We start from the raw sequence: 26,791 nt of genomic DNA, 5'->3' as shown, positions 1-26,791 counted from the left end.
TTGCTCTTCTCCAAATTCCTGACACTCTGATTTGTTGCTAATGATTCTTATTGCTTCTCACCACGTTTTTTTTGTTTCATCCCTTGAGCCATAAAGCATAGGCCTAATATTCAAAATCTCAAAACATAGCAGTTTGTGAGGACACATGACTACTTTTACATGTTCTAAGGTCATTTTATGGTTAAAAATGTTTAACGATAAAGATTGCATGTTTAAAAGAATAAGCCAACATCAGCAACAACTGACAAGAGAAATGCTTCTTGGTACAGTGAATTTTTAAAATGCTTCCTCTTCAAGCCTGGCAGTAATAGGTTTGAGCTTTCTGGGCTCATCAATATTCACCAAGCCTGTCCCACGTGGGATATTTACTCACCCCATAGGCCTGAGGACTAGTGAGCAGCCTGGAAATTGGACCACACCATTCAGGTAATGTTGTGGTCAGTGGAGGACCGGAGTGGGTTAAAATCGGTTTCAGGTATCTGGGAGGCCTGTTAAGGAATACTTGTCAAAATGAAGTTAGGATTTAGGAATGGCACACAGCACAAACCTTTGCATGTTGCGGAAGAGACGGTTATGTTCACTTTTAAATCCCCTACTCCTTCATTTAAGAAGCAACTTGCCTTGCAAAAATTGCTGTTTATAATCTTTGCTACACACACTTCCAGCTCTTCTGATTTAGCCTTTAATCATGAAGAAATGGTGAATGGACCACACCATTTCAGGTGTAAATGTCCTCTTCCCATCCCCCACTCAATGTCTCATCTGTTTAGAGAATGCATCCATAAGAATTACGTTAAACAATTGCATAAAAGATTGTTTTTTGAAACTGCACATACAGCTTAAACCACTAGTAATTTGCACAAAGGAGGTATTTCATAAAATGTTCAGTTATTTTAGAGCTGGGTGGTGAACACAGATTGTTTTCCAAAATACTTTATTTTCACTATTCAACACAGTCACTTTATACTTCATACTTCAATGCATTTCTATACAAAATTATGTAAATAAGCTGGTGCCAGGTTTATTCTATTGTCTAGCACCTGTCTTTCTCATCTCTTCATCCCAAAGTACTCTAACAAGTTAAAAGAAAAACCTGTTCATCTAAAGCCATTATGTTTCCCTCCAATCTATCAATAATGAAATCCCTAGAGGCTGCCTCAGGTTGTCTCATTTTTTTTCTTTTTTTCTCAAAAAGAAAAGTAGTGGAATTATTTCACCATTCCATCACAAATGACTTTTAAGCTTTATATTATTTCCTCTGCTGGAGAATATTTCACCTCATCAAATTTCTGAAAAGCTATAATAAATAGGGAAAGGGGGAAAAAATGAAAGCAGTTAACATTGGTTGGCTTGTGGAGATCTACAGCTGCCCCCAGGGACTCAGGCTGTGGGAGTCTACGGGAGCCTGTCTGTAGCTGGACAGTTCCCCTGTCATTCCCATGGTGCCCTGAGTGGCCACAGAAGGAAGATGCAGCCCGGAGAAGTCCAGGAATGTTGTTGCCTCCGGCTAGAATCATTCACCACCAAAGCAGTCACGGATCGGGATATGCGCGAACGTAGCCTAGTTATGCTAGGGCAGGGACTGGGCAGCTGCTTAGGAGGGTCTGCACTTCCAACTGCAAATGGAAAAGTTGATTCTTCCTTTCAGATGGGCAGCTGTTGTGCTCAGCTAGGGACCAGGGAAGATATTACAGTTCAGAGCCTGGCATTTGCTGTAGCATCTTGTAAATGTATCTACTAATCTGAAGAGCACTTGGTCTTCCATTCATTTTCATTAGAATGTTATTTCCTTCATTTTATGGATGAAGGAATGGAGGCTTAAAGATATGATTTCAAATATTCCTTTGCTATTTGAACCCACCCACATCCCCCTTAGAAGAAGATAATTTATCAGGGCAGAATCATACATTGCAACTAGCTGGGTTCTCTAGATATTACAAAAGCACACAGATCTCATCCCTTCGGGCGAGCTGTGGCCTCTTTCAGGCTGGGGCCAGTGAAGACATGAGATCTGGTTAGGGTGTGTGGTATGCAAAGGTCATGAAGATGTTTTTGAGGGAGGTAAGGTAGATATATGTACAACTGGAGTGTAAATCAAGGAAAATCTGCCAACTTTATTTCCATAAGAAAAGATGACAGCAAGTAAACAAGTTTCAGATATGTCATGTTAACAAAAAAATTTGTCAAACCTCAAGAGTTTGAGAGAGGCCTGGGCAACTTCCATTGCGGCTTTCAGAATATTGAAAAACATGCCAAAACATTATACAATTCTAAACTTGTATTTTACTTTCATAATGAGTTTTTTTTTTTCCTTAACCCTGAGGCAATCTCTTTAGATCTATGTACAGCACTCCCTCTTTGTGGTTTCGCTTTTCATGGTTTTAGTTATCTGGTCAACTACAGTCTGAAAATATTAAATGGAAAGTTCCAGAAATAACTCATAAGTTATAAATTGTGCGCTCTTCTGAATAGCATGATAAAAGTTCATGTTATATCCACTCTGTCCCTCCTGGGATGTGAGTTATCCCTTTGTTCAATGTATCCATGCTGTAGGTGCCACCTGCCCATTAGTCACTTAGTAGCTGTCTTGGTCATCAGATCAAAACAACGTAGTGTATATAGGGCTCGGTGCTATCTGAGGTTTCAGGCACCCACTGGGAGTCTTGGAACATACTCCCTGTGGATAAGGGGAGCTATTGTATAATGCTATTGGAACAAACACTTAAAGGCTAAATGTGTAGCTTTTTGTGAACGTGAGAGCAAAACCAAACAGGGGACTCCTTAGGCCCCTCTGGATAGGCTCTAGGACTTTGACTCGGTGATCTCGACATAAACACCAGCTCTGCCACTTTACTGACCATATGACCAGCGATCTAGTCATTTACCCTCTCAGCCTCCAGCTTTGTTGTGAATATTGACTGAAATAGCATATGTAGAAGTGGTTTTAAACTTTGACGTGGTATCCAAATGCTACTTATTTTTATGTTTAAAATTTAGTTTCCTAGTAATGTTATCTAGAGAAACTGGTGTCTCAATCACTGTTCCAATAATGGTGGGGAAATGATACTGGGGGTGGAAACGAGTGTGGCACACCAGGGATTGGTGTAGCGTTTGGGATTCACAGGCTATTAAGTGGATGGAAACCTTAAGCCAGTCCTAGACCCCAAACAGAAACTTTTGTTAAAAATTGTTGTATGGGGAGCTAGCGTGAGGTTAGGAGTAGACCTTGTTAGATGTAAGACTTCTGGGAATCACTTGATGCCGTTTTGCTTCTCCTGGTATCTCAGCAGCTTTGAGTTGGAGAAATGAGGCATGCCTTCTGTGGCCATGAATGGTATACGAAGCACCGTCCACAGCCACAGAAGGTGGGAAGTGGAGTCTGTGTTCTCCAACATCTTGGTTTGCCCAGTGCTTGCCAGATATGTGTTCAATGGATGTTTGTTCAATTTATGGTATAGGAAAACATTTAGGGGTGAGATCAGGGATGGAAGGAGATTCTGAGTAACCATGCCAGAGAAGAATGAAGGAGGCAGATTTCAGCCAAGAAATAGGTTTTTCTAAGGATAAAGGGCTAAAGAGAGGTCAAACTGAAGATGTACCACTTGGGCCTAAGTTATTAGACAAAGGAGATCACAAGAAGAGTGGTAATGGGGTAAATAAGGTGGCTAAAATATAGTCTTTGTGTTTCATTCACTCTCCCATTCATTTGTTTCTTTGTACACTCACATGTTTTTGTTTTGTGTGCCAAACTAGTGAGGAACAGGCCCGAAGCACCCACACAAGGAAGGTAACAATTACATTACAGAATGGAAAACTCCCTTTTGCAGACTCCTTAAGGACAAGGCTATCTTCTTCTCCTGGGTACAGTGCTTGGCCCTTTTAGATGCTCAAGAAAAGAGTTGAATTAATGACAACAGACTCAGAAAGGGTAAATAAGAAGTTGCTCAATGGAACCCATCAATTATTCTATGTCAGAGTTGGGCCTGAAACCAGAGACTTCTACCACACTGAGATGTCTTCTTTCTGTTATTGACACTGAGTAATGGGACTTGCCTAATTGGATATCTGATTTGGAATCAAGGAATTAGTGACTTTCTGAGTTCTTCATTGCTGAGCAATGCCTGGAAAGTAGCTGGATCTCCAAGGTTATCTGAATTATTAAAAAGTAAGAAAATTCTTTTGATCTGCGCAAACAACAACAACAACAAAAAACCCAACTGCAGATTTTGCAAACTGTTATTTTTCTCATCAGGTTCTCATATATGTTTGGGGAGGGAGATTCCCCATTGGATATATTTAGTATGACTAGTTTTGTTTCTCTAATAAGCTAGAAATGCACTGAAACAAAATGTGAAGATCTGGGAAGGAAAAAAAAAATGATGCCTTTTCTCCTCTATAAAGAGCATAAGTTTGGAAATAGCAGTTTGGTTCAGGAGATGTAAGTAAAAGCTGGAACTTTACCCAGAATTTAGCATGTGTGAAATAGAAAAGACAATTAGCAAATGTATTTTTTCTCTTTTGGTCTGAGCCATCAGCAGGTCCAGAGCTAAATTCAATGCTTAAGTGAACATCCAAAATACCTGGTAACATTGATATCTCTTCCATTAGTTATTTTGATTATTTGAAATCATGTTTTCTCCATTATAAGTTACAAAAACTAATGGGTGCATAGCTTGTTCAAGCCTATGCCTTGTATGAAGTGGTTTTGCATAAGTTGGTGAGAAGCAAAAACCCCAAGAAAAGATCCAACTTCACAAATGAACACTTGCCCCTGAGGGGACTAAATACCATTGCCCCCTGTATGGGCTGAATGTTTGTGTCTCCCTCACCCCCAAATTCATATGTTGAAGCCCTAGCCCCCAATGTGGTGATATTTAGACATGGGGCCTTTGGGAGGCAATTAAGGTTAGATGAGGTCATCAGGATGGGGACGTTATGAATGGGATTAGTGCCCTTATTATAAGAGACATTGGAATTTCCATGCTTGTGTTCTCCTTCCTGCTCCCCCCACCCTCACCTTACAAAAGAAGAGGTCACGTGAGGGCATAGTAAGAAGGTGACCATCTGTAAGCCAGGAAGAGAGCCCTCACCAAAACCTGACCATTCTGGTGCCATTTCTTGGATTTTCTGCCTATGGAACTGTTATAAACAACAGAAATTTGTTTTCTGTCACCTAATCTATGGTATTTTATTATTGCAGCCAAGCAGACTAAGATATCCCTTTTCCCTGGCCACCTTTAATCTTGATTTGAGATCTCCATGGAGCTGTGTTATATCCTGGCTTTCTCTAAGTTTGTCTTATCATAAAAACCATCTAGGACATTCATTAAAAATTCAGATTTTAAATAACTCCCCTGAATATCCTGATGCAGCAAATCTGGGAAGTGGCCTTTGAGTCTGTATTTTTAATAAGCACCCAGGTGACTGATCAGGTAAGTTTGAAACAGTGGTCTCTCTCTGGAGTGTTGCTCTGTCTGAGAGTCAAATCTTAAACAGGAAGAAAAAAAGAAGATGGCCTCTTGTCCATAAATCCATCATCTTTAGGATGAAGATAAGTACAAGATAAGCCAATTTGTCCCTAAACCCAGACCTGTGCAGTGGCCTCTGCCAATTGTTCCATCTTGTCTAAGGGATGGGACAGATACTTGGCTCAGCAAGACGAATGCTTGACGTTACACCTGGGAGTGGATTAATGAAGTATCATATCTCAACTTGTGGAGGAAGCCTTTGTACTTGTTGGGAGCATTTGCATGTGTTTGCATGTATAGACTTGATAAGTGGTCTTATTATAAGGATATAATTCTTGTCAATACAGTTGTGTAAAGAAGTCAAGCACATTTTATCTCTGTATAATACTCTTCACCCCATGCTTTCACGTATAAAGCAGTTCCATATGTCTTATTTTCTATCTACACCTGTAGGTGGGTACTACAGTCCCATTTTACATATCAAGAAACATCTAAACAAATGGCTTTTCAATCTCTTTCTATATTTACCTCCATTTCCAGAGTGGTGCTTAGCTTCCAGTTCGAGCTTGCTACCAGAGATGGCCAGGGACCAGTGCCAGGTGGGTGGGAAGGATAAGTGCATCCTGGATTGGATGCAACCCTGCTCTCCAAGAGCCTATGTTCCTGCAGGAGCAGAGCTAGCAGAGGACACCCCAAATCACACACACCCCATCACTCTTTGATTCCAATACACAAATCACATCCCTTATGTTTTGTTTCTCAGGAAATGTGGCCTAGTGAATTGTATTCTCCATATTCCCTTTGGATACGTCAGATTCTGTAATTGGACGTTCACTGTCTTGCCTTCTTGGTTAGGTATGTGATGAGCTATTCTGGCATTTAGGGTTCAGGCCAGAGGAAGGCTTTAAGAGTTCAACAAAGAAGCTACATTTTTTTTTTTTTTTTGCATATTATGGGGGTACAGATTTTAAGGTTTCAATAAATGCCCATTTCCCCCCTCCCCCCAAAAGTCTGAGTCTCCATCATGACCATCCCCCAGATGGTGCACATCTCACTCATTATGTATGTATATACCCACCCCCCTCCCCCCTCCCACCTGCCCAATACCCTATTACTGTAGTACCTATGTGTCCACTTAGGTGCTAGTCAGTTAATACCAGTTTTCTGGAGAATATATCTGGTGCTTGTTTTTCCATTTTTGGGATACTTCACTTAGTAGTATGGGTTCCAGCTCTAACCAGGAAAATATAAGATGTGCTATATCACCATTGTTTCTTAGAGCTGAATAGTACTCCATGGTATACATATACCACATTTTATTAATCCATTCTTGGATTGATGGGCACTTGGGCTGTTTCCACAACCTTGCAATTATGAATTGTGCTGCTATAAACATTCGAGTGCAGGTGTCTTTTTTGTAGAGTGTCACTGGATCATTTGGGTAGATGCCCAGCAATGGGATTGCTGGATCAAATGGTAGATTCAGTTGTATCGCTTTAAGGTATCTCCATATTGCTTTCCACAGAGGTTGAACTAGTTTGCAGTCCCACCAGCAGTGTAGGAGTGTTCCTCTCTCTCCGCAACCACGCCAGCATTTATTGTTTGGAGATTTTTTGATAAAGGCCATTCTCACTGGGGTTAAGTGATATCTCATTGTGGTTTTGATTTGCATTTCCCTGATGATTAGAGATGTTGAGCATTTCTTCATATGTTTGTTGGCCATTCTTCTGTCTTCTTTAGAAAAATTTCTGTTCAAGTCTTTTGCCCACTTTTTAATGGGGTTATTTGATTTTTTCTTCCTAATTTTCGTGAGTTCTAAGTATATTCTAGTTATCAGTCCCTTATCGGATGCATAGGATGCAAAAATTTTCTCCCATTCTGTAGGTTGTCTGTTTACTTTTATGACTATTTCTTTGGCTGTGCAGAAGCTTTGTAGCTTGATCATGTCCCATTTATTTATTTTTGTTGCTGCTGTGATTGCCTTTGGGGACTTCTTCATAAACTCTTTGCCCAGGCCGATGTCTAGGAGAGTGTTTCCAACTTTTTCCTCTAGAGTTCTAATAGTTTCATATCTTAGGTTTAAGTCTGTTATCCAGCGTGAGTTGGTTTTTGTGAGAGGTGAAAGGTGTGGGTCCTGTTTTAGCCTTCTACAGGTGGCTATCCAGTTTTCCCAGCACCATTTATTGAAGAGAGATTCTTTTCCCCAGCGTATGTTTTTGTCTGCTTTGTCAAAGATGAGATGGCTATATGAGGATGGTTTTATATCAGGATTCTCACATCTGTTCCACTGGTCAATATTCCTGTTTTTGTGCCAATACCATATTGTTTTAATTACTACAGCTTTGTAGTATAGTTTGATATCTGGCATATTAATGCCTCCCATTTTGTTTTTGTTGCCTAGAATTGCTCTTGATATTCGGGGTCTTCTTTGGTTCCATACGAAGCGTAAAATTATTTTTTCTATATCTGTGAAGAATGCTGATGGGATTTTAATAGGTATTGCATTGAATCTGTAGATCAGTTTGGGTAGTATAGACATTTTGATGATATTGAGTCTGCCGATCCACGAGCATGGTATGGATTTCCATCTGTTTACATCCTCTGCTATTTCCTTCCTCAGTGTTTCATAGTTCTCCCTGTAGAGGTCTTTTACCTCTTTGGTTAAATATATTCCTAGGTACTTTAATTTCTTTGTTGCTATTGTGAAGGGAATTGAGTCTTTGATTTGGTTCTCAATTAGAAAGAAGCTACCTTTTTTAAGCTCTTCTCTCCCTCTGTTCTCTCTGCTCAGATAATTCAGGGAGGAATTCCAGTTCTGCTCTGAGTGCTCGTAGAGAATATGGCCTGGTGTAGGGTCCTGTCTTTGCAGCAGCCACTCTGTTTTAAGAAAAAGCTCTCAAGATGGCACCTTTTCCCAGACTATCTATGAAGTTCTGGTTTTAAAATGAGGAAAAGGCAGAGAAAGTCTTATTTATTCACATAAATGAACATACTCTCCTTTGGTTGACAATCCCAACCTCTGCTGTCTTAAAGGAAATTGCTCTAGACTACTGCAGGGGCATAAAGGAAGCAGCCAGTGCCAGAATAAACACCGGTGTGTGCATAGGGCTGCCTGAAGTAAGCCAGCAAAATGTGACTATGACACAACCCCACCTTAGCATGGTGTCTGAGCTCTCCCTTCAAGGCCAGGCTGGTGTGTCCCTCCTAGCAGCCTTCTGGGACCTGCCCTGCTGAATTGCTTCAGCTCCACACTGGTTCCATAACAACGTGTGCATACTTTGAGAGCATTTATCACATTTTCTTGAAACTGTTTACGTCTCCATCTCTCTTTAGATTCTGAGCCCCCCCCCCCCCCAGGGCAAGGATTTGGTTATATTTTACAAAATTTTGTTGTAAAAAATAGGGATACAACAAACCTCACAAATCCAATGTATAGCTTAATGAATCATTATAAGGCAAGGACAATACACAGGCCAAGAAACAGAATTTTGTCACCCACCCCCTGGTCCCATCCAGGTATCTTACCCTAATTACAGGTCTTCCCTCCTCCCACAAGGAACTACTATCCTGATTTTTATACTAATGACTTCCTTGAGTTTATGTTATAATTTTATTACCCAGATGTATATTCCTACATACCACAGTTTGGTCTTATCCATTTTTAAAAAGTCTTTTAATGTATAGGTTCCTCCTCTACCTTTTTAATTTGTTTACAATTTGTTTGCTGAAGAACCTGGGCTGTTTTGCCTGTGAAGTTTTCCATAGTTTGGATTTTGCTGATTGCAAACTCATGTGTAGCTCAGCATGTTCCCATGTCCTTGGAATTTCCTGTAAATTTCCAGCTAGATCCAGAGATTGGATCAGATTCAGGTTCTGTTCTATCTCTCTAGCAAGATGAAAGAAGATACATCATATCTAGTTGTCTGTGTGTGATCTTAGCAGCCACAGATATATAATACTTACAGCTGTTTGTTCACTGAGGATTGCAAAATTGTGAAATTCCAATCTTTTATTAGGTAGAATACTTTTCTAAAGAGACATTTCTCATTTATTCTATTGGGATATTTAGTGATACAGTTTATACAGAAAAGGCAAGATAAATGCTTGATATCATGTATTTATCTGCTTTAAAGATAATTTGTTCCTTATTACTGTCTTAAGGAAACAGATTGGTTAGTCTAGCGGTTTATCAATTTTATCTTTTTGAAGAACCAACTTTGCATTTTGTCTTTTTTTTTATTGTTTTAGTCTTCATTTCTGCTCTGATCTTTATTTCTTCCAATTTTGGGTTTGGTTCTTGCTTTTATAGCTCATTTAAGTGCATTTTTAGATTGTTAATTTGTAATCCTTCTACTTTTTTGATTTAGGCATTTATTGCTGTAAACTTTCCTCTAGGCACTGCTTTTGCTCAATCTCACAGATTTTGGTATGTTGTGTTTTCATTTGTTTCTGGAAGTTTTTTGATTTCCATCTGAATTTCTTCATTGACCTAATGGTCATTGAGGAACATGTTGTTTAATTTCCATGTATTTTTAGTTTTGTTTTATTGTGGTCTGAGAAGATACTTATTTCAATTTTTAAAAATACATAATGAGTGCGATGTGCACCACCTGGAGGATGGACTTGTCAGATGCTTGAAGCTCTGACTTGGTGGTGGGGGGTGGGAGAAGGAGGGGTGGCAAGGGAAATATATGTAACCTTAACAATATTTGTATCCCCATAATATGATGAAATAAACTTATTGGGACTTGTTTTGTGGCCTAACATATGGTCTATCCTGGAAAATAGTCCATGTGCTGGTGAAAATAATATATATTCTGCAATTGTTAGACTATTCTATAAATGTCTAAGTCTGTTTGGTCTACAATCCATGTTTCTTCGATTTTTCTATCTAGGTGATCTAATACTAAGAGTTGGGTGTTGAAGTCATCTGTTGTATTGCAGTCTATCTCTTTTTAGATCTAGTAATATTTGCTGTATGAGTCTAGGTGCTCACAGTGTTGGGTGCATGTATATTTAGAATTGTTATAGTCTCGATCAATCCCTTTGTCACATTATATAATGGCCTTCTTTATCCTTTTTAATTATGCTCGACTGCTTAACTTTGTTGATATTAATATAGCTACTACTTGCTTCTGGTTTCTGTTTGTGTGAAATATCTTTTTTCATCCCTTTACTTTCAGCCTGATGTGCCTTTTACTTATAAACAGCATATAGTTGGATCATATTTTTAAAATCCATTTAGCTATTTTATATTTTTGAGTTTAGTTCATTTATTTTCATGATGATTGATATGTGAGGCTTTGTTTCTGTCATTTTATTTTACTTTTGTACTTTTGTTCCTTTTCTCATTTCTCATTGTGGATTGGTGAATTTCTATAGCAGTATCATTTGAGTCCTTTTTATTCTTTGAGTTTTATGGTTTTTGTGTATTTTTATGATAAATCATTCTTTCACATCCAGCTTTAGAACTTCCTTGAGCATTTCTTGTAGGACTGGCGTAATAGTAACAAATTCCCTCAGCATTTGCTTGTCTGGCAAATGCTTCATTTATGAAGGTTAATTTTGGTGGATATAGTATTCTAGGCTGGCAGAGTGTTTTTTTTGTTTTTGTTTTTTGGTTTTTTTCCTTTATCACTTTGAATATATCATCTTCTTGCCTTGCAAGGTTTATTCTGAGAAATCCACTGTTAGTCTAATGAGTTTTCCTTTGTTAAGTGACTAGGTGCTTTTCTTTTGTTGGTTTTTAGGATTCAGTCTTTGTCTGACTTTAGACAGTCTGATTATGATATGCTATGGAGAAAACCATCTTGCATTGTGTTTGGGGATTGTGGAGCTTCCTGTATCTGAATATTTAAATCTCTGCTACACTTGGGAAGTTTTTATCTATTTCATTAAATAGATTTTTCTAACCCTCTCACTTTCTCTTCAACTTTAGATGCATTTGTATATTCAGTTGCTTTATGTTGTCCCAGATGTCATGAAGGCTTTGCTCATTTTATAAAGTTCTTCTTTTCTTTATTTTTGTGTGACTAGGTTATTAAAAACATTAATTTTCAAGCTCTGAGATTTCCTTTATCCTGATTTAGTCTATTGTTAAAGCTTTCAAATGTATTTTGTATTTCCTTAAAAAAATTTATTCAGTCTAAGAATTTCTATTTAATTCCTTTAAAAATATCTTTGGTAAATTCTCATTTACATTTTGGATTGTTTTCCTGATTTCTTTTATGTTTTAGAAATCTTTTGTATCTCACTGAGCTTCTTTTCTTTAAGATCAGTATTTTGAATTATTGATCTGGGACTTTGTAAATTTCTTTTTGATTAGGATCTGTTGGAGAATTGTTCCTCCATTGTCATATTTCCTTGCTTTTTTGCATTTTCTGTGTCCTTACATTGATATCTGCACATCTGGTGTAACAGTCGCTGCTTCCAATTTTTTAAAGTTGCTTTCATAGCGGAAGAATTTTTCCTGAAGATGTACATATGTTATTAGTTGGGTAGGGTGCTTTGGCTTTGATTTTTGGGTGCCTGCAGAAGTGTGATCTCTGTACAGTTTCTTCAGCAGTATTGGTGGCATCTGATTTCCTTAGTTGCTTAGGGTACAGTTATTAGTGGAGGCTGTGCTAAAGTTTTGCTGGGGACTAGCATGCCAGGTGGGCCAGTCATTGAGCCCCAGTGGTGGACTGAATATACCTGCTTTGATGCCTCAGAGTGGCTTACACTGGCATCAGTATTAGTGGATCCTGGAGGGTTGACTCTTGCTTGGGCCTCCAGGTGGCTTGCTCAAATGTTGGTAGTGGCAGTAGTGGTCTAGACATGTGGGTGGGTTCTCAGGCCCCTGGGAAGCTGGCATGATGTGGGTAATGGCAGTAGCCGTGGTGGAACAACCTACTGGGACCCAAGTGGTCTGTATTGATGAGGGTAGTTGCTGTGACAGGTTTAGTGGGCCAGTCCCCCAGCCTGCTGGTGGCACATGCAGGTGAGTGTTAGCTATCATGGCATTATTAGGTCTGACCTCAGACCCTGGCAGGAATGATCAAGAGCCAATGATGGACTCTACTGGGCAATTTCCAGGCCTGTGGATGGTGCACTTGAGTACTGGGGGATGGATTAAGAACAACAGATGTGTCCTCAGGCCTCCTGATAGTGCCTTCAGGTGCTGGCTGTGATAGGGAGAGGTGGGGTGTTTGCCAGGCCACTGATGGAATGCTAAGGCATGGGCTGTGCTAGCTACTTGGTGGGTCTGCCACCAGGAAGGGTAGGGGGCTCCTCTCAACTGGAGCAATGGGGCATATAATTTGCTTATCCCTTTGTCTTACAGAAGCCCATAGTAATGGTGGTGGAATTTGTACTAGGGGAGCATGGGAGAGCCTAGTCTCCCCTCTCCCTCCTCAGCCCAGTGGCAGTTCTGGCAGGCCCAGTCTGCTAAACTCTCAGAATGGCCCTGGGCATGTGATTGTCACCAGGGAGGGTGTGGTTCCTCTAGGGGGAGCAGGGCAGCCAAGTAGCTGTGGGGAGGGCAGTCTGTTCACACCTTGATCTCACAGCAGCACATGGCAGGGCAGTAGAGCTTGTCCTAGGGGAGGGAAGTGCACTGCCTCCTCTCTCCTGATTCTTCAAATATCATTGTAAAGTAACGAATTTAAGTGTTGCAATATTATCACTGTTTATGGTCAAATTGACACCTCTTTGGTTAGTGGGAGTTTTTTCAAATTGGCTCTTGAATTCTACTGACATGACAGCACTATTTTTGATAGCTTCTCTGTTATCTGTGGAAGTTGTTCTAGGCTTCTAGGCTCAATTGTATATTTCCTGTCTCGGACCCTGAACCAACATTTCTCCAAAGTGTTTTAAAATGAGAAATGGGATTTCAAAATCACACTCTGGACACTAAAGATTGCTATATATAGTAGAGTGCTGGTAAATGTTTAACAACTGACTGACTCTCACAGTTCCAACTGTTATTTCAGGAAAATTCTCTTGAATTAGTATTTGTTCTTTTTCTTTGTTTTGCTTTTCTTCAGGAACTTCTATTTTCTAGATGTTCAATCTTCTTTTCTTCAATATTTCTCTTTCTCTTGAATTCTTTTTACCTTTTAGATTTAAAAGTTTTCTTTTTCACCTGTTATTTCTCTTAAGGCACTACCCATTGTGTGTGCTTTTTGCTTTTGTATTCTAATTTAGTCTTGATTCTGAAATGCCTTTTTTAATTTTAAATTTCCCAAGATTGAGTGTTTCTGATTGACATTGTTCTTTCATGTCTTGTATCATTCTTAGTGGTTTTTTTTTTTTTTTTTAACTTTTTTAATGTTACAGTTTTGATCTCTTTTATGGGCATGCCTTTCCAGTATGCTTTCATTGTCTGTAGGGATGCTATTTTGTTCCTTATTCTTTTTTTTTTCTTATGTTGTATAAGATTTGACCTCTGTTCTTTCCTGTTGTTCATTTTTATGTCAAATGAGTTTTCCTGAACTTATAGAATGTGGCAGGGTTCAGGAAAGCTTTCCAACTTCAGAGTTCTCTCCTGTTGTTGTTATATAGTGTGAACTACAGTGGCTTGCATTCTGAGCTATTCTGCCCCATTGCCCTCACCAAGGGATCTGGACCTTGTCTTTCCTTTGTCTTCCTTGTCTTTACTCTTTTGATTCCAACCCAGGCAGTTTCTCCTCAGTGTAGGGCTCTGTCTTTGGAGGGAGCCCAGTGGATCCATTTTGAGAGCTGTCAAGGGTCTTGACTGCCCCAGCCCCACAGTCTTCCTTACTGGGATCCTCTAAGTACTCCTGTTAGAGAAGGTGGTACCCCCTCCATGCAACTCTAGTTTTAGGGATGTTTTAAAAAACTTCCCAACTATACTTTCTAGGGAATACTATTGGCTCTGTAGAGATTCTCCTGTTTTTCAGTCCATCAGATGCTACTCAATTGCTTTTTCCTTCTGCACAGACACTTGTGCAGTGGTAGTTTGTCTCTATCTACTTGTAATTTGGGGTTTGTGAGGAAAACGTGCCCTTAGTTTTATTATAAAGGTGTTTATGGGGTTTTGGTTTTGTTATCTAATTCTCCTACCTGTCTTTATGTAAGGATTTGGAGAGACTGAAAGGCTATGCTGTTGATGCTACTGCTATCTTACCAGAGTCTTCCAGGAGCTGTATTTTATTTGGTCTTCTGTCCTGGGGAGATTAGTATATAGCACACTACTAATGAATATGAGGAACATTGTCTAGTTGCATTTTTTAATATTGTACTCTGTACAGCTGCCTGTGATGACTAGGAACTGTCCATGATTCAAATAATATAGCTTAGAATTATCAAAATGAACTTCCTATAGCACAACTATGTGAGTCAGATGATATCTAGAGCCATGGTTCTTAACTTTCTCTGGCCATGGACTTGTGTCTCTGAAAAAAACGCCTGCATTGTCATCATTTGTATACAATTCTACATAAAATTTCAGAGCATTACCAGATACCCTGAAATCTATCCATACTCCCTGAGAGACCTGAGTTAGGAAACTCTGGTCAAGAGCAATTAGGTATTAAGAAAGAGGATAGATTAAAAGCTGATAAATGGTATGCTCACTCTATCCTACTTGCGTTGGAGTTGGTTTTAGCAGTGACATCTACAGGATATGCCTATCCAATGTTAAGATAATTCTATTTGGCTCCTCAGATCTGGACAATCAGGGACAGAGAAAGGGCAGCAGTCCTTCTCTGTTGGAAAGGTTAAGGGGAAGAAGATAGCTGTAGGATACCAAAGCAGCTTAAGTAGGGCAAATGGACACAAGATAAACCAGGGGACATACTGAAATCACGAGTCTAGAGGAAACCTGAGAGGTCATCTGATCACATCTTCAGATCTAAAAACAGAATAGTCTAAAGCCAGGATTTCTCCAACTGTGGTCACCTGACCACCTGCATCAGCATCTCTTGTGTTTGTTAAAATGCAGATTCTTGGGCCCTTCAACTTGACCTCTTTGGGTGGGACCTAGTAGTCTTCATTTTAGTGGTTCCTCTGAAAAACCATGCATCTAAATGATGCAGAGAAGAATGCTATCTGGTCTCCAGAAGGACTCAGGGTACTCTGCAGCACATAGGTGCAATACCTCCAAACCCAAACAGCAATAATAATGACTTCTATTACTACTTCTCCTACCATTGTGTCATTAGAACTTTTCCCTTGGATATGCAATGGGATCAACAGATTTCCAGGGATCTTTGCTGCCTACCAGATGCAGATGGAATCTATTTGTGCCATATGGAGTGTTACATTTGGCTTAAGCTGTTTTGAGAGAAAACAGTTCTAGAGAAAAATGCTGCTGCCACTCATATGGAGTGAATCTTGGCTTTTGGTGGCCTTCTGGTTAGAGGAAGTGCCACCCAGTCCCAGATGTCCTCTGTTAGCTCATGGTGGTTTTGGCAGCAAGCCTGTAGAGGTCGTTTCCTTGAAGTGTGTCAGAGAACTGGGCTCTGAGAAGTAACTTTGCTCCTGGATACTAACTCTCCACTCTGGCCTGCAGGGTAGTTTCCATTCAATTTCTGCCCCCAACACTGATTAGATGTGGTTTTAAGAATTGGAGTCTCAGCTGGCCACCCCAGAATTCACATTTAAGACAGAGGTGGCCAGCTCATCCAGTACTTTATGGGGCTGGGCCTTGCCCTGGACTCCCAGAAGGGAGCGTGTGCTGGAATCCTATGGGAATGCATAATTGTATCATCTTCTGCCTCTGCGAAGATGGAAACAATTTCTTCTGGACCAGCAAAACTGCAGTGTAGGCCCCACAGATCAGGATGTTTGGAGCACGAAGTTGTAGGAAACTGCCTTCAGTGCTTTCACAGGGAGGAAGACTGCAAACGCCAAACACTAAACACAGATGGCCAAGGGGCTGGCTGCTGTGGCTGCTTCTCAATTTGACCAAAAGTCTCTAAATCTTTGTGCCTTGATTTTTCTCATTCCTAAGGAGATACTGGATGCTATTTTAAATCTGGTTAAGTAATTATTTGGAGATTATAATTACCCTGTACATTTGTTTCCCAGGGCTGCCATAACAAAATACTACAAACTGGGCAGCTTAAAATTTATTGTCTCTCCATTCTAGAGGCTAAAAGTCCAAGATCAAGGTGTTTGCAGGGTTGGTTCCTTCTGAAGGAACATCTGTTCCATGCCTCTCTCCTAGCTTCTGGTGATAGCCTGCAATCCTTGGTGTTTCTGGGCTTGCAGATGCATCACTCCAATCTGTTTCCATCTTCACAAGGTATTCTCCCTATTTTTCTGTCATTTTATAAGCAAACCAGTGATACTGGATTTGGGGCCCACCTTATTCCAGTATGACCTCATCTTAACTAATTATGTCTGCAAGCCAACCTATTTGCAAATAAGGCTACATTTTGAGGTACTGAGGGTTAGGACCTCAACATATCTTTCTTGGGAGAAACAGTTCAGCTCATAACCCCGTATCCTAAGCTACTTGAACCTTGGAAAATGGAAATAACTTACAGTAATGCCTTCAGAGGAAAGGATTAAGCGAGATGAAAATAGATATTAGCATAATTCTGGGCACATAATAAGCACTCAATAAATGTTAATAATATTATTTTCACTGTGTCCCTTAAGGAGTTATAAATGTTAGAAATATATTTCAAAAATCCCCAAATCAATTTACTCATGTAACACCTACCCACATGCCATGCAGAATTCATAATATTTCTTTTGCTGGATGCTGTAGCCCTGAGAAAGATATTCTAAAATTTCTTCCCGAAGGTTCCCATATCTTTTTGGTTCCACGTGGAGGTACCCAGGGAGGCACTGCTCCTTGTTTCATGACTGATGTCAGTGTCACAGTAAGATTTCAACAGAGTACTTGCACAGTGAGGTTTCTGACACAGGGATGGCCCATGTTTCCATAGACGTGAGGTGCTTACTTAGAGGGTGGGTACGTTCGTGTTGGGCATCAGGTTTTTAATGTCACCTTAGAGCAGCCCTTTTTATCTTCCTGTTTATCAGGGCCCTGGTGTCCTTGAGGCCGCCCTCTAAGTTTTCCATACCCTTATGGACACCTTTTAACAATCCCCTTAGTAGAATGCATGCTGTAAGGGTATTTGAGGAAGACAAAAGTAATACCCCCTCACCCCCACACAGAGGCAATGTTGACTGTCACCTACTGAGTTTGTTAGAGGAATCAAGGTATGTGACATTGCATACCTTTGTGACATTGCAGAGCTTCGATATGAAGACTCTTCAGGAGACATTAGAAACTCTCTTTTCTTAAAGCAGACACAAAGGAGAGCCCTTTGTTGACTCACATGTCATAAATAATCTCATCCTTTCCAGGCACATATTTTCTCAGATTCAGTAACTTTTTAACTCTTTACTTTCACCCCAACCCCTACCTAAAAATGCATTTTACAATTGCTACTTAGTACATGTCCCAATCTCTGCTCAACCATACACATTTAACACTAAAAATATTTCTGTGATACACTTGAATCTATTCTAGTCCATTCCATTCCATCTGTCTTCTGCTTATACTAGATATTGCTAGCTAGTATTCACCAATATCCAGTTCTCCTCCTCTTTCATGTTCCTGAAATGGGTACATCAGTATCCTTGATGTAGGTGAGGCTGCATAACAAATTTGGCCAATGTGCTATGGTCATAAGTGACAAGTGTCACTTCTACGCTGAAACACCCCCCCAGCTGACTCTTTCCCTGTTATAGTGACCCAGGGAGGACTCAGATTGAGGTGGTAAAACTACATGTCAACACTGTTTGGATTGCCAAGTTGCACATGGAGGACAGTTGCCCCCCAGAGTCACCTGCATGCTTAGCAGCCTTTAAGTGAGAGAAATAAAACCTTGCTTCATGAGCTCTTGAGATTTTGGAAGTGCTTGTTACCACAGTATAACCTGTCCTATTCTGAGTAATATAGTATTATCTATTTTATTTTTTAAAATTTGCAGGTCCTAAGCTATTAAAATGATTCCATGACCCATTCATTATAGGTAGACAGATATGGTTTGCAAATCACTTTTCCAAAGAATCTGCCACATCCATTCCCTCAAAGCAGACATAGACAGCTCCATGTAGGAGGGAGCATATGCCAGCACTGTCTTTCCTCAGGGCCCTAACTGTCTGGGGTTAGCTGACTTGAGGACTACATGACTCTGTGACTAGAGGAAGTCAGAGTGCAGTTGCTTTGGCAAGGGGATGCACCAGGGTCTAATTCTAAAATTGAGTAGTGGACTTAGTCTTTCAGTAGGATTCTGTCTTTTAGATACATATGGATGTAGATTCAGGCTCCACGTGTCTTGTGCTTTATCAAGAGACCTATGTGTATTGAGAATCCAGACTCCAAGTATATCTTGATTATTATAAGAAATTGGCGTTTAAGGCATGTCTGCTACACCGTACTCCCAAGTGGGGAGATCAGAGCCCTTCATCGTGGATGGGTCCTCGGCTAGCCACTTGGACTGTACCATTCTCCATTGATCCCACTTTCCTTTCACAAGTCTTAGGCTTAACTTCATTTATCAGAAACTGATTCTTGTTCATTTCTCTCCCCCGCTGGGCCTTTGCATATGTTATTCCCTCCATTTGCACAACTTTTCTTTTCACCTTGGCACTTGGAAGTCCTAAATCCATTCAGACAATGCTCTACTGTCATTGCCTCTGAAGTACCATTGATCTCTTGCCACCCTGCTAGGATTTGCCATCTTCCATCTTACATTGTAATTCAAGTACAGTTCCCTCTTTTCTTTCACCTTGTGCCCAACTTGTTTCTCTTGGCTTTTTCGTCTTGGGGTTCCACATCAACAACTACAACTCGTTATCCTCAAATCCACTAACTTAAAAAACAAGATTGATTTACTAAGGTTGGCATGGAAGGCCTTTTTAGACTACTCACAGTCCCCCCCATATCCACCAAATTCCTTATAGACTTTTATCTTTGCACTCTATTTCTATTACCAGGAACATCCTTCCTCACTTTCTTTCTGGGAAGGCTCATTTATTCTTGAAGCCTATGGGGTGAATTGCTACTTGCCTACCCAACATCCTGTCTGTCTCTCCTCCTCACAGTAGAAGCCACAATCTGTTGATGACACAGATCACCCACAATCAGCAGAGTAGGTGGCCAGTGAAATGGAAGAAGTTCTTCAGTGGAATTTCTAGAGAAGCTTCTTAAAAAAGCTTCCTGCCTAGAATTTGAATGAACTGTCTAGAGCTCCAGCAGCCACTCTGGGGCCAAGAGATGAACTTAAGGATAGAATCTATATACTAAAGATGGCAGAGAAGAAAGATAAGAGGACTATGGGAATACTGATGGCATCACGGAGCTCTGTTACATTGTCTAATGCCAGATTTCTTTTACTGAAATTAAATATTTCTATTTTGACTAATCCACTATTTGGATTTTTTTGTTATATAAAGCCAAATATAATCCTAATGTGGATAAATGGTCCAATTCAAATGGTACTTCTTCTTTGTCACTACCTCTGTACCCAGCTACAGAATTCCTTTGGGGCTGCTACAGGTCTTCACTCAGACTTCTCCGATTGTATTTATTATAATACATCAGAACTATTCGACTATGTGTCTCCCCTCCCATTAGACTGTGAGCTCCTTGGGGGAGGAACGCAGTCTCATTCCTCTTAGTTTCCACAAGTGCTTAATGCCTAGTAGCCGCAAATGAGTCCTCTTGATGTTTGTTGAATTGAGACTGGAAAGGGATTTAGGGATTTCTGTTAACATGCAAATTCTTTTGGGAAAGGGCACTATCCCAAAATATATACCTGCAGCTTATTTTGGATTTAGTTGGTAAGTAGTCATGGGAAATGGCACTGGATGGGGGCCTTAGGAACAGGGGTGTGAGAGGGATGGGCACTGGAAGGAGATAGGAAAAGCAGCAGCCACAGATCTTAGCCTGTCTGGATTTCCTGAGGGCAGTTCTCACGTGCCCTTATATTTTCCTGTATACAAAACCTAGAGGAGGCTGCCTGCATCAGGAATGCTTTATGTTGCCCTCCCTCCTCAGAGAGGCAAAGCTTCTCTCCTGAGACTGGGTATCACAGATAAGGGGCTCCTTGGGCACACCTGTGAGTTCTATACCTCTCCCCTTGGTCCTCCCAAACCACTTTGGAAAGGTCTGTCACTCTTGAGTTGCAAGATTAAATGAATGCGTGTTTGGATAAGATGCTTTTGGGCCCAAGATCAAATTCTTTACTGCTTAAGGTCTTAGACCCCTTTCAGGGTGAATATAAAACCTGCCTTCCCCTTGGAGTGGATCATGGGTGCAAAAAGAAAGTCCTGCCCATAGCCACTGTATCAACACATCTTAGGAGCAGAGCTCAGATGGCTACACAGAAACTAGTGTGCTGAGAAAATGGAAAGATGCTCTATTAAAACCACTGAAATTTTATTGGCATGAACAAATATCATTTGGCTAAATGAAACCACTAGAGAGCAAATTAAACCATGACTCATGATATGATTATTCTTTCCTTGTAAAACATAATAAAGTCTTGGTAGGTTTGTGTGTCTGCTTTAATAAACAATTCCAGGGCCTTTTTTTGCAGGGTGCAGATCTGGACTTCAGCCAAACCTGTGGCAGGAGCTGTCCTCCTTGCCTTGCCACAGAAAAGGAAGAGAAAGCACTGAGTTGTTACACATTTCCACTCTCCTAAATCAAACCTTCCATTTACCATGATTATTTACCATAGCTTTGTAATTGTGAGCAGACAGCTGAGTGGAGCTAGAAGTCTATTCATTCTTTAAAGTGACATAAAGTGGCACTTAGAGTCCTGAACGATAATTGTTCTTTTCTCTTTGTTAATATCCAACTGCTGCTAAGGGTTCCGTGAAAAAAAGATTCATTTGATACCAATTCCAGAAATTTCTGTGGGATTTGGCTGTTGGCCTTTTTTTGAAACTCAATTTGAAATCACCCTCAGGGATTGGGAAGGCTGAATTGATTGTGACCTTCAGCCAGAATTCCTCTCTAAATATTTTAACAGGATGGAGGACTTTCCCTCATTTACATCCCTCTACTACTCAGCAGTGGCCATGGTTGCGAAGAATTGGCATTTTCTCAGAAATATGATTCCTTTGTGGACATTTCCAGCTCAGTCCAAGTCTGGCAAGGAAACTGGATCTTATGAGATTTTCACCTTGACCTAATAGGACCTCAGCGTCTAGACAATCTCCTAACCATTCAAACACTTCTTCAAAAAAACTTGAAGCCTATGGAAACCATCTCCGCAATGTTGGGGAGGGCCTTTGCTCTTCAGCTCTGCTCCAAGGGCCTCACCTATGCTGAAGTGATTATTTATGATTAACCTGCCAAGCACAGCAAAACTTTCTGCTGACAAAAGGAGCAATGCAGATAGTGGCATCCTTTGGATCTACTTGAGGTTTAGTATCTTTGAGCTCCCTATTGACTGACTACAAACAGGGGGAGTGAAGGTAAATATGTGCTGACATCAATGGGTCTTTTCATACCATGGATGAGATCCTGCTGCTATTGCTCCCCAATTCTATGCAACATCGTTCAGTTTCTGATCTAAGTGAGGACCAAAAGCATCCCGCCTCTCTGGCTCAGAACTATATTAATGGTGTTTAACATTCACTATGTTGGAAGCTCTGTGCTAAGCACTTTGCATGAATAATATCCTTTAATCCTAGAAAGTAGTTTTATCATTATCCCTATTTTAAGGATGAGGAAACTGAGGCATGGGGAGGCAAAGGAGCCAGGCCATGGCTACACAACCTGGAAGTGTTGAAGCCAAGATGTGGACTCAGGCTGCTGTACTGAAGTTTAATTCCCCGTTGTTTTGGCTCCAGAGCTCAGTGCACCGTTATCACTTCCCAAGCCTTGAAGAGTCATCAGAGGTGCCTCTTAGAAAAGACCTTTGCTTTTTTCTACATTTTCTGAGGCTGCTTTTCAGCATCATTCATACCTGAAGCTGTCAACCCAATAGGTGACCATAACCAGGGTACCTGATGGCATGATTCATGGGGCTTAGATTGGGAGAACTAGCCACAATCTGGTATGTAAAGATTTTCTATGGGGCTGCTTACTAGAGACTTCCTTTTTCAGTGGTGGGAGCTTTAATATTTTTGCCTCTTATGTCCCTGGCTCTTTGAGGAAAAAGAGGAGAGGACCTTGGAAGAGGAACTGAGATCTTTCATTACCCACCACTTTCTATTAAAGCTCTATTCATAAGCTGTGGTGTTTGAGCATTGTAGGAATTGAATATACTACTGAGGAAGTAGGAGACATGGCTTTAAAACCAGAACCTTGGAGAGGCTGGGATATCGGTATTAATAATATACCCAGGACTGAAAGATTCTCTTCTCTTTCAACCAGCAAGAGGGAGGTCAAAGACATTTTAAAGTTGATTTTTAGAAGCTAGGAAGTTTTTATATTCCATATGCCATCTGCTAACTAAATGCTAGTTATCTTTTTCTCTTAATTGAGGTACTTTTTTCTGTTGCTGAATTTAAGAGTGCTTACAAGAGGGTGGGTATGTGCATGCTCTGGAGATGGCACTAGTAGGAAGGGTTGAGGGTCTTGACAAACCTGCCCGAAGGCTACAGTGAGGCCTGGGCACACAGGTGCTATGACCTTCCCAAGGATCTGAAGGAGGCCGAGCCAAGCATTTCAGGGTGGCTTCTGCAGGGCCATGGAAGTCTGATGCTATTCAAAGCCCTAGATGTAAATCTGACATTAAGAAAGGAGTCCAAGGCATTCTCAGTACAGGTGGCGCCCCAGCTCTCCCCACAGCATTGATGTTTACTGCCTGGTGACATTCCTTCCAGCTACTATTCTTCCTTTCAGCTGGGGCCTCACAGAGCATGCTTGCTCAGGCTAAAGCTGCCATTGTTTTGTGCTGTGGAGTGGTATTCTTTTTCTCCCATTGGTTCTTCTCAGTGTAGGGATGCAGCTATAGATCTAAACGCACCTGGAAAGCAATTCCATCAGATTTCAATGACTGCAGATTACAGTCAGAATGGCATCTTCTAATATTTCCCCTGGGAAACAAATAATTCAGATTAACAGCATAGTGCCTGATATAGCCAATACAGGACATCCTTGAATCCTTATAGCCCATGTCATTAGAAATCTTAAAGCAAAATGAGGCTCCCCTATTTCTGGACCTCCATAAAGTGTGTGTCAGCAAAATTCTCCATGTCTTAGGCCCTACTCTGTCCTGGTACCTGGGCTGGAAAAGGGGAGTGGGGAGGTCCAAAACTGCCCAGCAAAGCAGCTGTAGGTTAGCATTGACTGGGAGGAGGGGGCAAAGCTGACATTTCCTATTTTGTACTTGACCTTTGGCTTGGTAAATTCACACAAATTTACCAAGGTTTTGCTTTGCTTCATTAGCAAGTTTCTAAACTGGCAAACTATGATTTGCTTGATGACTCAAAATTTAGCCTTTTCAGGGGCAGACATCAAAGACATTTGGTCCTATGGACCAAAAGGAAAAAGAATCAAAATTCCTTCACCCCTTCCCTATACTCTGAGAGCTTCCATTCCAGTGGTTGCCATTGCTAACTTCTCTTAAAAGTGAAACACAAAATCTTAACTCACAGGTTATTAAAGTTGAAAGAACCTGAAGAGGATCACCCATTGTTTTGAGTTATTCTTGCAAATTCTTTTTCTTTGCCCACACAAGGAAGGAGCTAACTGTATAGCTATTCCCTTAGGGTTTGGATTAATTCCTCAATGTGCTATTCATGCTGGCTGGGACAATCATTTTTCCAGTCTTTGCTCAGCACGTTGTTGTCCCCCAGTGGAAATGGATAATAGTGAATGAGTTTACGGAACTGTCGCATCTATACACCTTTGCACTTTAGCTAGGAAGGGCCTTGGGTTAAAAGAGCATTTGCTTGAAGTGGACTCAAAGGGATTTGAGAGTTGAAAAAAACTTCCAGGAGATAAACACTTGATTTTTCAAGAAAGGCTCAAAATTATACCAACTGCTTGCTTCTAAGTATAACTAGGATGGTGTTCTCCAGTAAATTCTGGTCTGTACCAAAACATGTCTTCCTGGAAAAAAATTTAGGCTTTTGATCAATTTGTTTTTATTCAGAAAAGCTGAAATGGAATTAATTTTATATGTAGAGAACTGGTCATTACTTTTACTGCTGACAGTACTACAATAGGAAAAATGGAACATTTCCTTCTGAACGGAATTGTAGTGAGTTGAGAACTAAAGAGCTTATGGAAAATAGCCTTCAAATGATTATTTTTGTTTGCCTAAATGCTTGATTATGATGATTGTAATTCTAGCTATACACAGAGAAAGCATGGGGAAAAAAAAAAACTTAGCCTAGGCTCCCATTATAACAAACACCAAACGGCACCTCATACTTTATAAAATCCAAATACCCATAGAGTTCTTGGGATGGCTAAGCATCAAGTAAATACACAGTTTGGGTTCTACTTATTTGCATTTTCAGGGCCAAGAGTTCCTTCTAGGCTCTCTAAAAGGTTTGCCTTGGCCCTGGGACACTGTAACAACTTATGAAAGGAAACTTGAATTTTCTTGCTTTGTGTGTGAAGGTTGGCTCTCTGGATTATAATAGGAAGTCTTTGGTGGGGAGACTTAATAATATATCTTCAGAGGGCTCAGAGTTCTAGACACTGGGCTCATTACGGTCACTGATCCAGTCATTTCTCAATGAGATAATTTCAAGATTTCTATAGAGAGGATGCTTCTTGCTACAGCAGCATCTACTAGGTAGGGCATTATTGAGGGCATTATTGACAGCAACATTACAGAGCTTTCTTTTTCTTTGCTTGGAAAGGGTAGACTCACCATGGAAATGTGGTCGCTTCAATCTCTCACATCACGAGCAAGATAATATTAATAAAATTTGGATCCATGGACCTAAATCTAAAAATGGTCAGATAAAGGGCTTGAGGATTTCATGGGACCTTGGAAGATCCAAGGGCTACCATGGCAAGTTAAAGCTCTGATTCTCTCTAGCCAAAAGCCAAAACAAATCCCATCACCTCTGCCCTCTTCCAAATAGCACAATGGCCCCTGGGGTGTCCGGTGCACAGGGAAGGTGTGGCAAGTGAGTGGATGTGGCTGGTGGACGGCTTCTAGAGCCAGACTGTGAACTGCCTCAGCCCAAGGAGGGGCTGAGACCACTCGGTAACTGCTGGTCCCCCCAGCTGCGCTCAGTGGTAGCAAAGGCTGGAAGTCGGAGGCTCAGGGCTGAGGGTGGGCAGGAGAGATGCTCACAGGGCCCTCATGGACACTGTTGTGTCAGCTCGGAGCTCAGCGTTGGAGGCTCAATTCACTGCCTCCCAAACAACAGCCAGTGATTCATCGTGCCAGTAACAAGGCTGCTCCAGTACAGCTTGACTTGGCTTTTTGTTTCATTTAGTTTCAAGAATGTTTCTGAATCCTTTTTAATGGCCCTTTGTTTCTACCCTTTCAGTCCCGAAGCTCTAGGAAAAGCCAAGGACTTTCAGACTCAGCAAGGGCACTTTACGTTTGTCTTTACAAAACCTGAACTCCTTGTATTCCTCCCCCAGACCTGTCTTTTCCCCATGCTCTCTGTCTCATCAAAAACATCATCATGCACTTTCATGTTCAAGCACAGTCCACCCTTCAACTGTTTCATCTCCCTTCCCCACCACAGCCAGTCAATCACCAAGTTCTGCCTATTTCACCTGCCAAAGACCTCCCTCTCCATGCATTCTGTCTGGCCCACAGCTACTGCCCAGGCTGCTGGCACCTCCCCCTTGGGTGGCTGCAGCAGCCTCCTTACTGGACTAGGGGCTCTGCTGACCAGGCCAGCTCACTGTTCCCTCCACTCCTGTTCCTAGCCAGAGAGGTTCTTCTGCAATGCTGACCAGATCATGGGACTCCCTGCTCACAACCCCATCAAAGGCTTCTGCATGGCTCTTGGAGTCTAATCTCAGGAATCTGAGACCTCTCCTTCAGTGTAACTGCGTGTGTGGAGCCCTCCCTTCACTCATCCTGTGCACTTGCTATTTCTTCTGTCCACGTCCTCCTCAGCCTGTAGCCATTGATGTCTAATGGAGCTGAGTCTTTTCTGCTTCCCCTCTGAAGCTCCTCAGCCATCCCACACAGCTAGAAAAGGGACACACCAGACTGCCTAACAAGGCAATTCTGAATTCCTGGGCTGAGATGAAGCAGACGGGTGGGTCCCAAAGTGTGTTCTGAGGCAGACAAGCACCTTAGGATATTAATAGATGTTACATGATAAATGGGTTCTGGGCCCCCAAAAGATGGAAGTAAATATTTCTTTATCATAAAGATCCTTCTAAACACTGAAGTAAGCAGTGTTTCTCA

The 26,791-nt window shown here is 41.0% G+C and overlaps 1 protein-coding gene across 1 annotated transcript in view; it reads right to left on the bottom strand.

Annotated features, from left to right (window-relative positions):
• Positions 1–26,791, bottom strand: part of SLC9A9 (solute carrier family 9 member A9) — a 541,491-nt gene that overhangs the window by 3,839 nt on the left and 510,861 nt on the right. Inside the window, exon 15 of the mRNA XM_076004836.1 lies at positions 374–479. Within this exon, the coding sequence (XP_075860951.1) occupies positions 374–479 (106 nt within the window). The remainder of the gene's footprint in view (positions 1–373; positions 480–26,791) is intronic.

This window comes from Microcebus murinus, chromosome 1 (assembly GCF_040939455.1).
Source record: "Microcebus murinus isolate Inina chromosome 1, M.murinus_Inina_mat1.0, whole genome shotgun sequence".
In the NCBI taxonomy this organism is placed as follows: domain Eukaryota; kingdom Metazoa; phylum Chordata; class Mammalia; order Primates; family Cheirogaleidae; genus Microcebus; species Microcebus murinus.
This window is presented reverse-complemented; position numbering and strand designations above follow the sequence as displayed.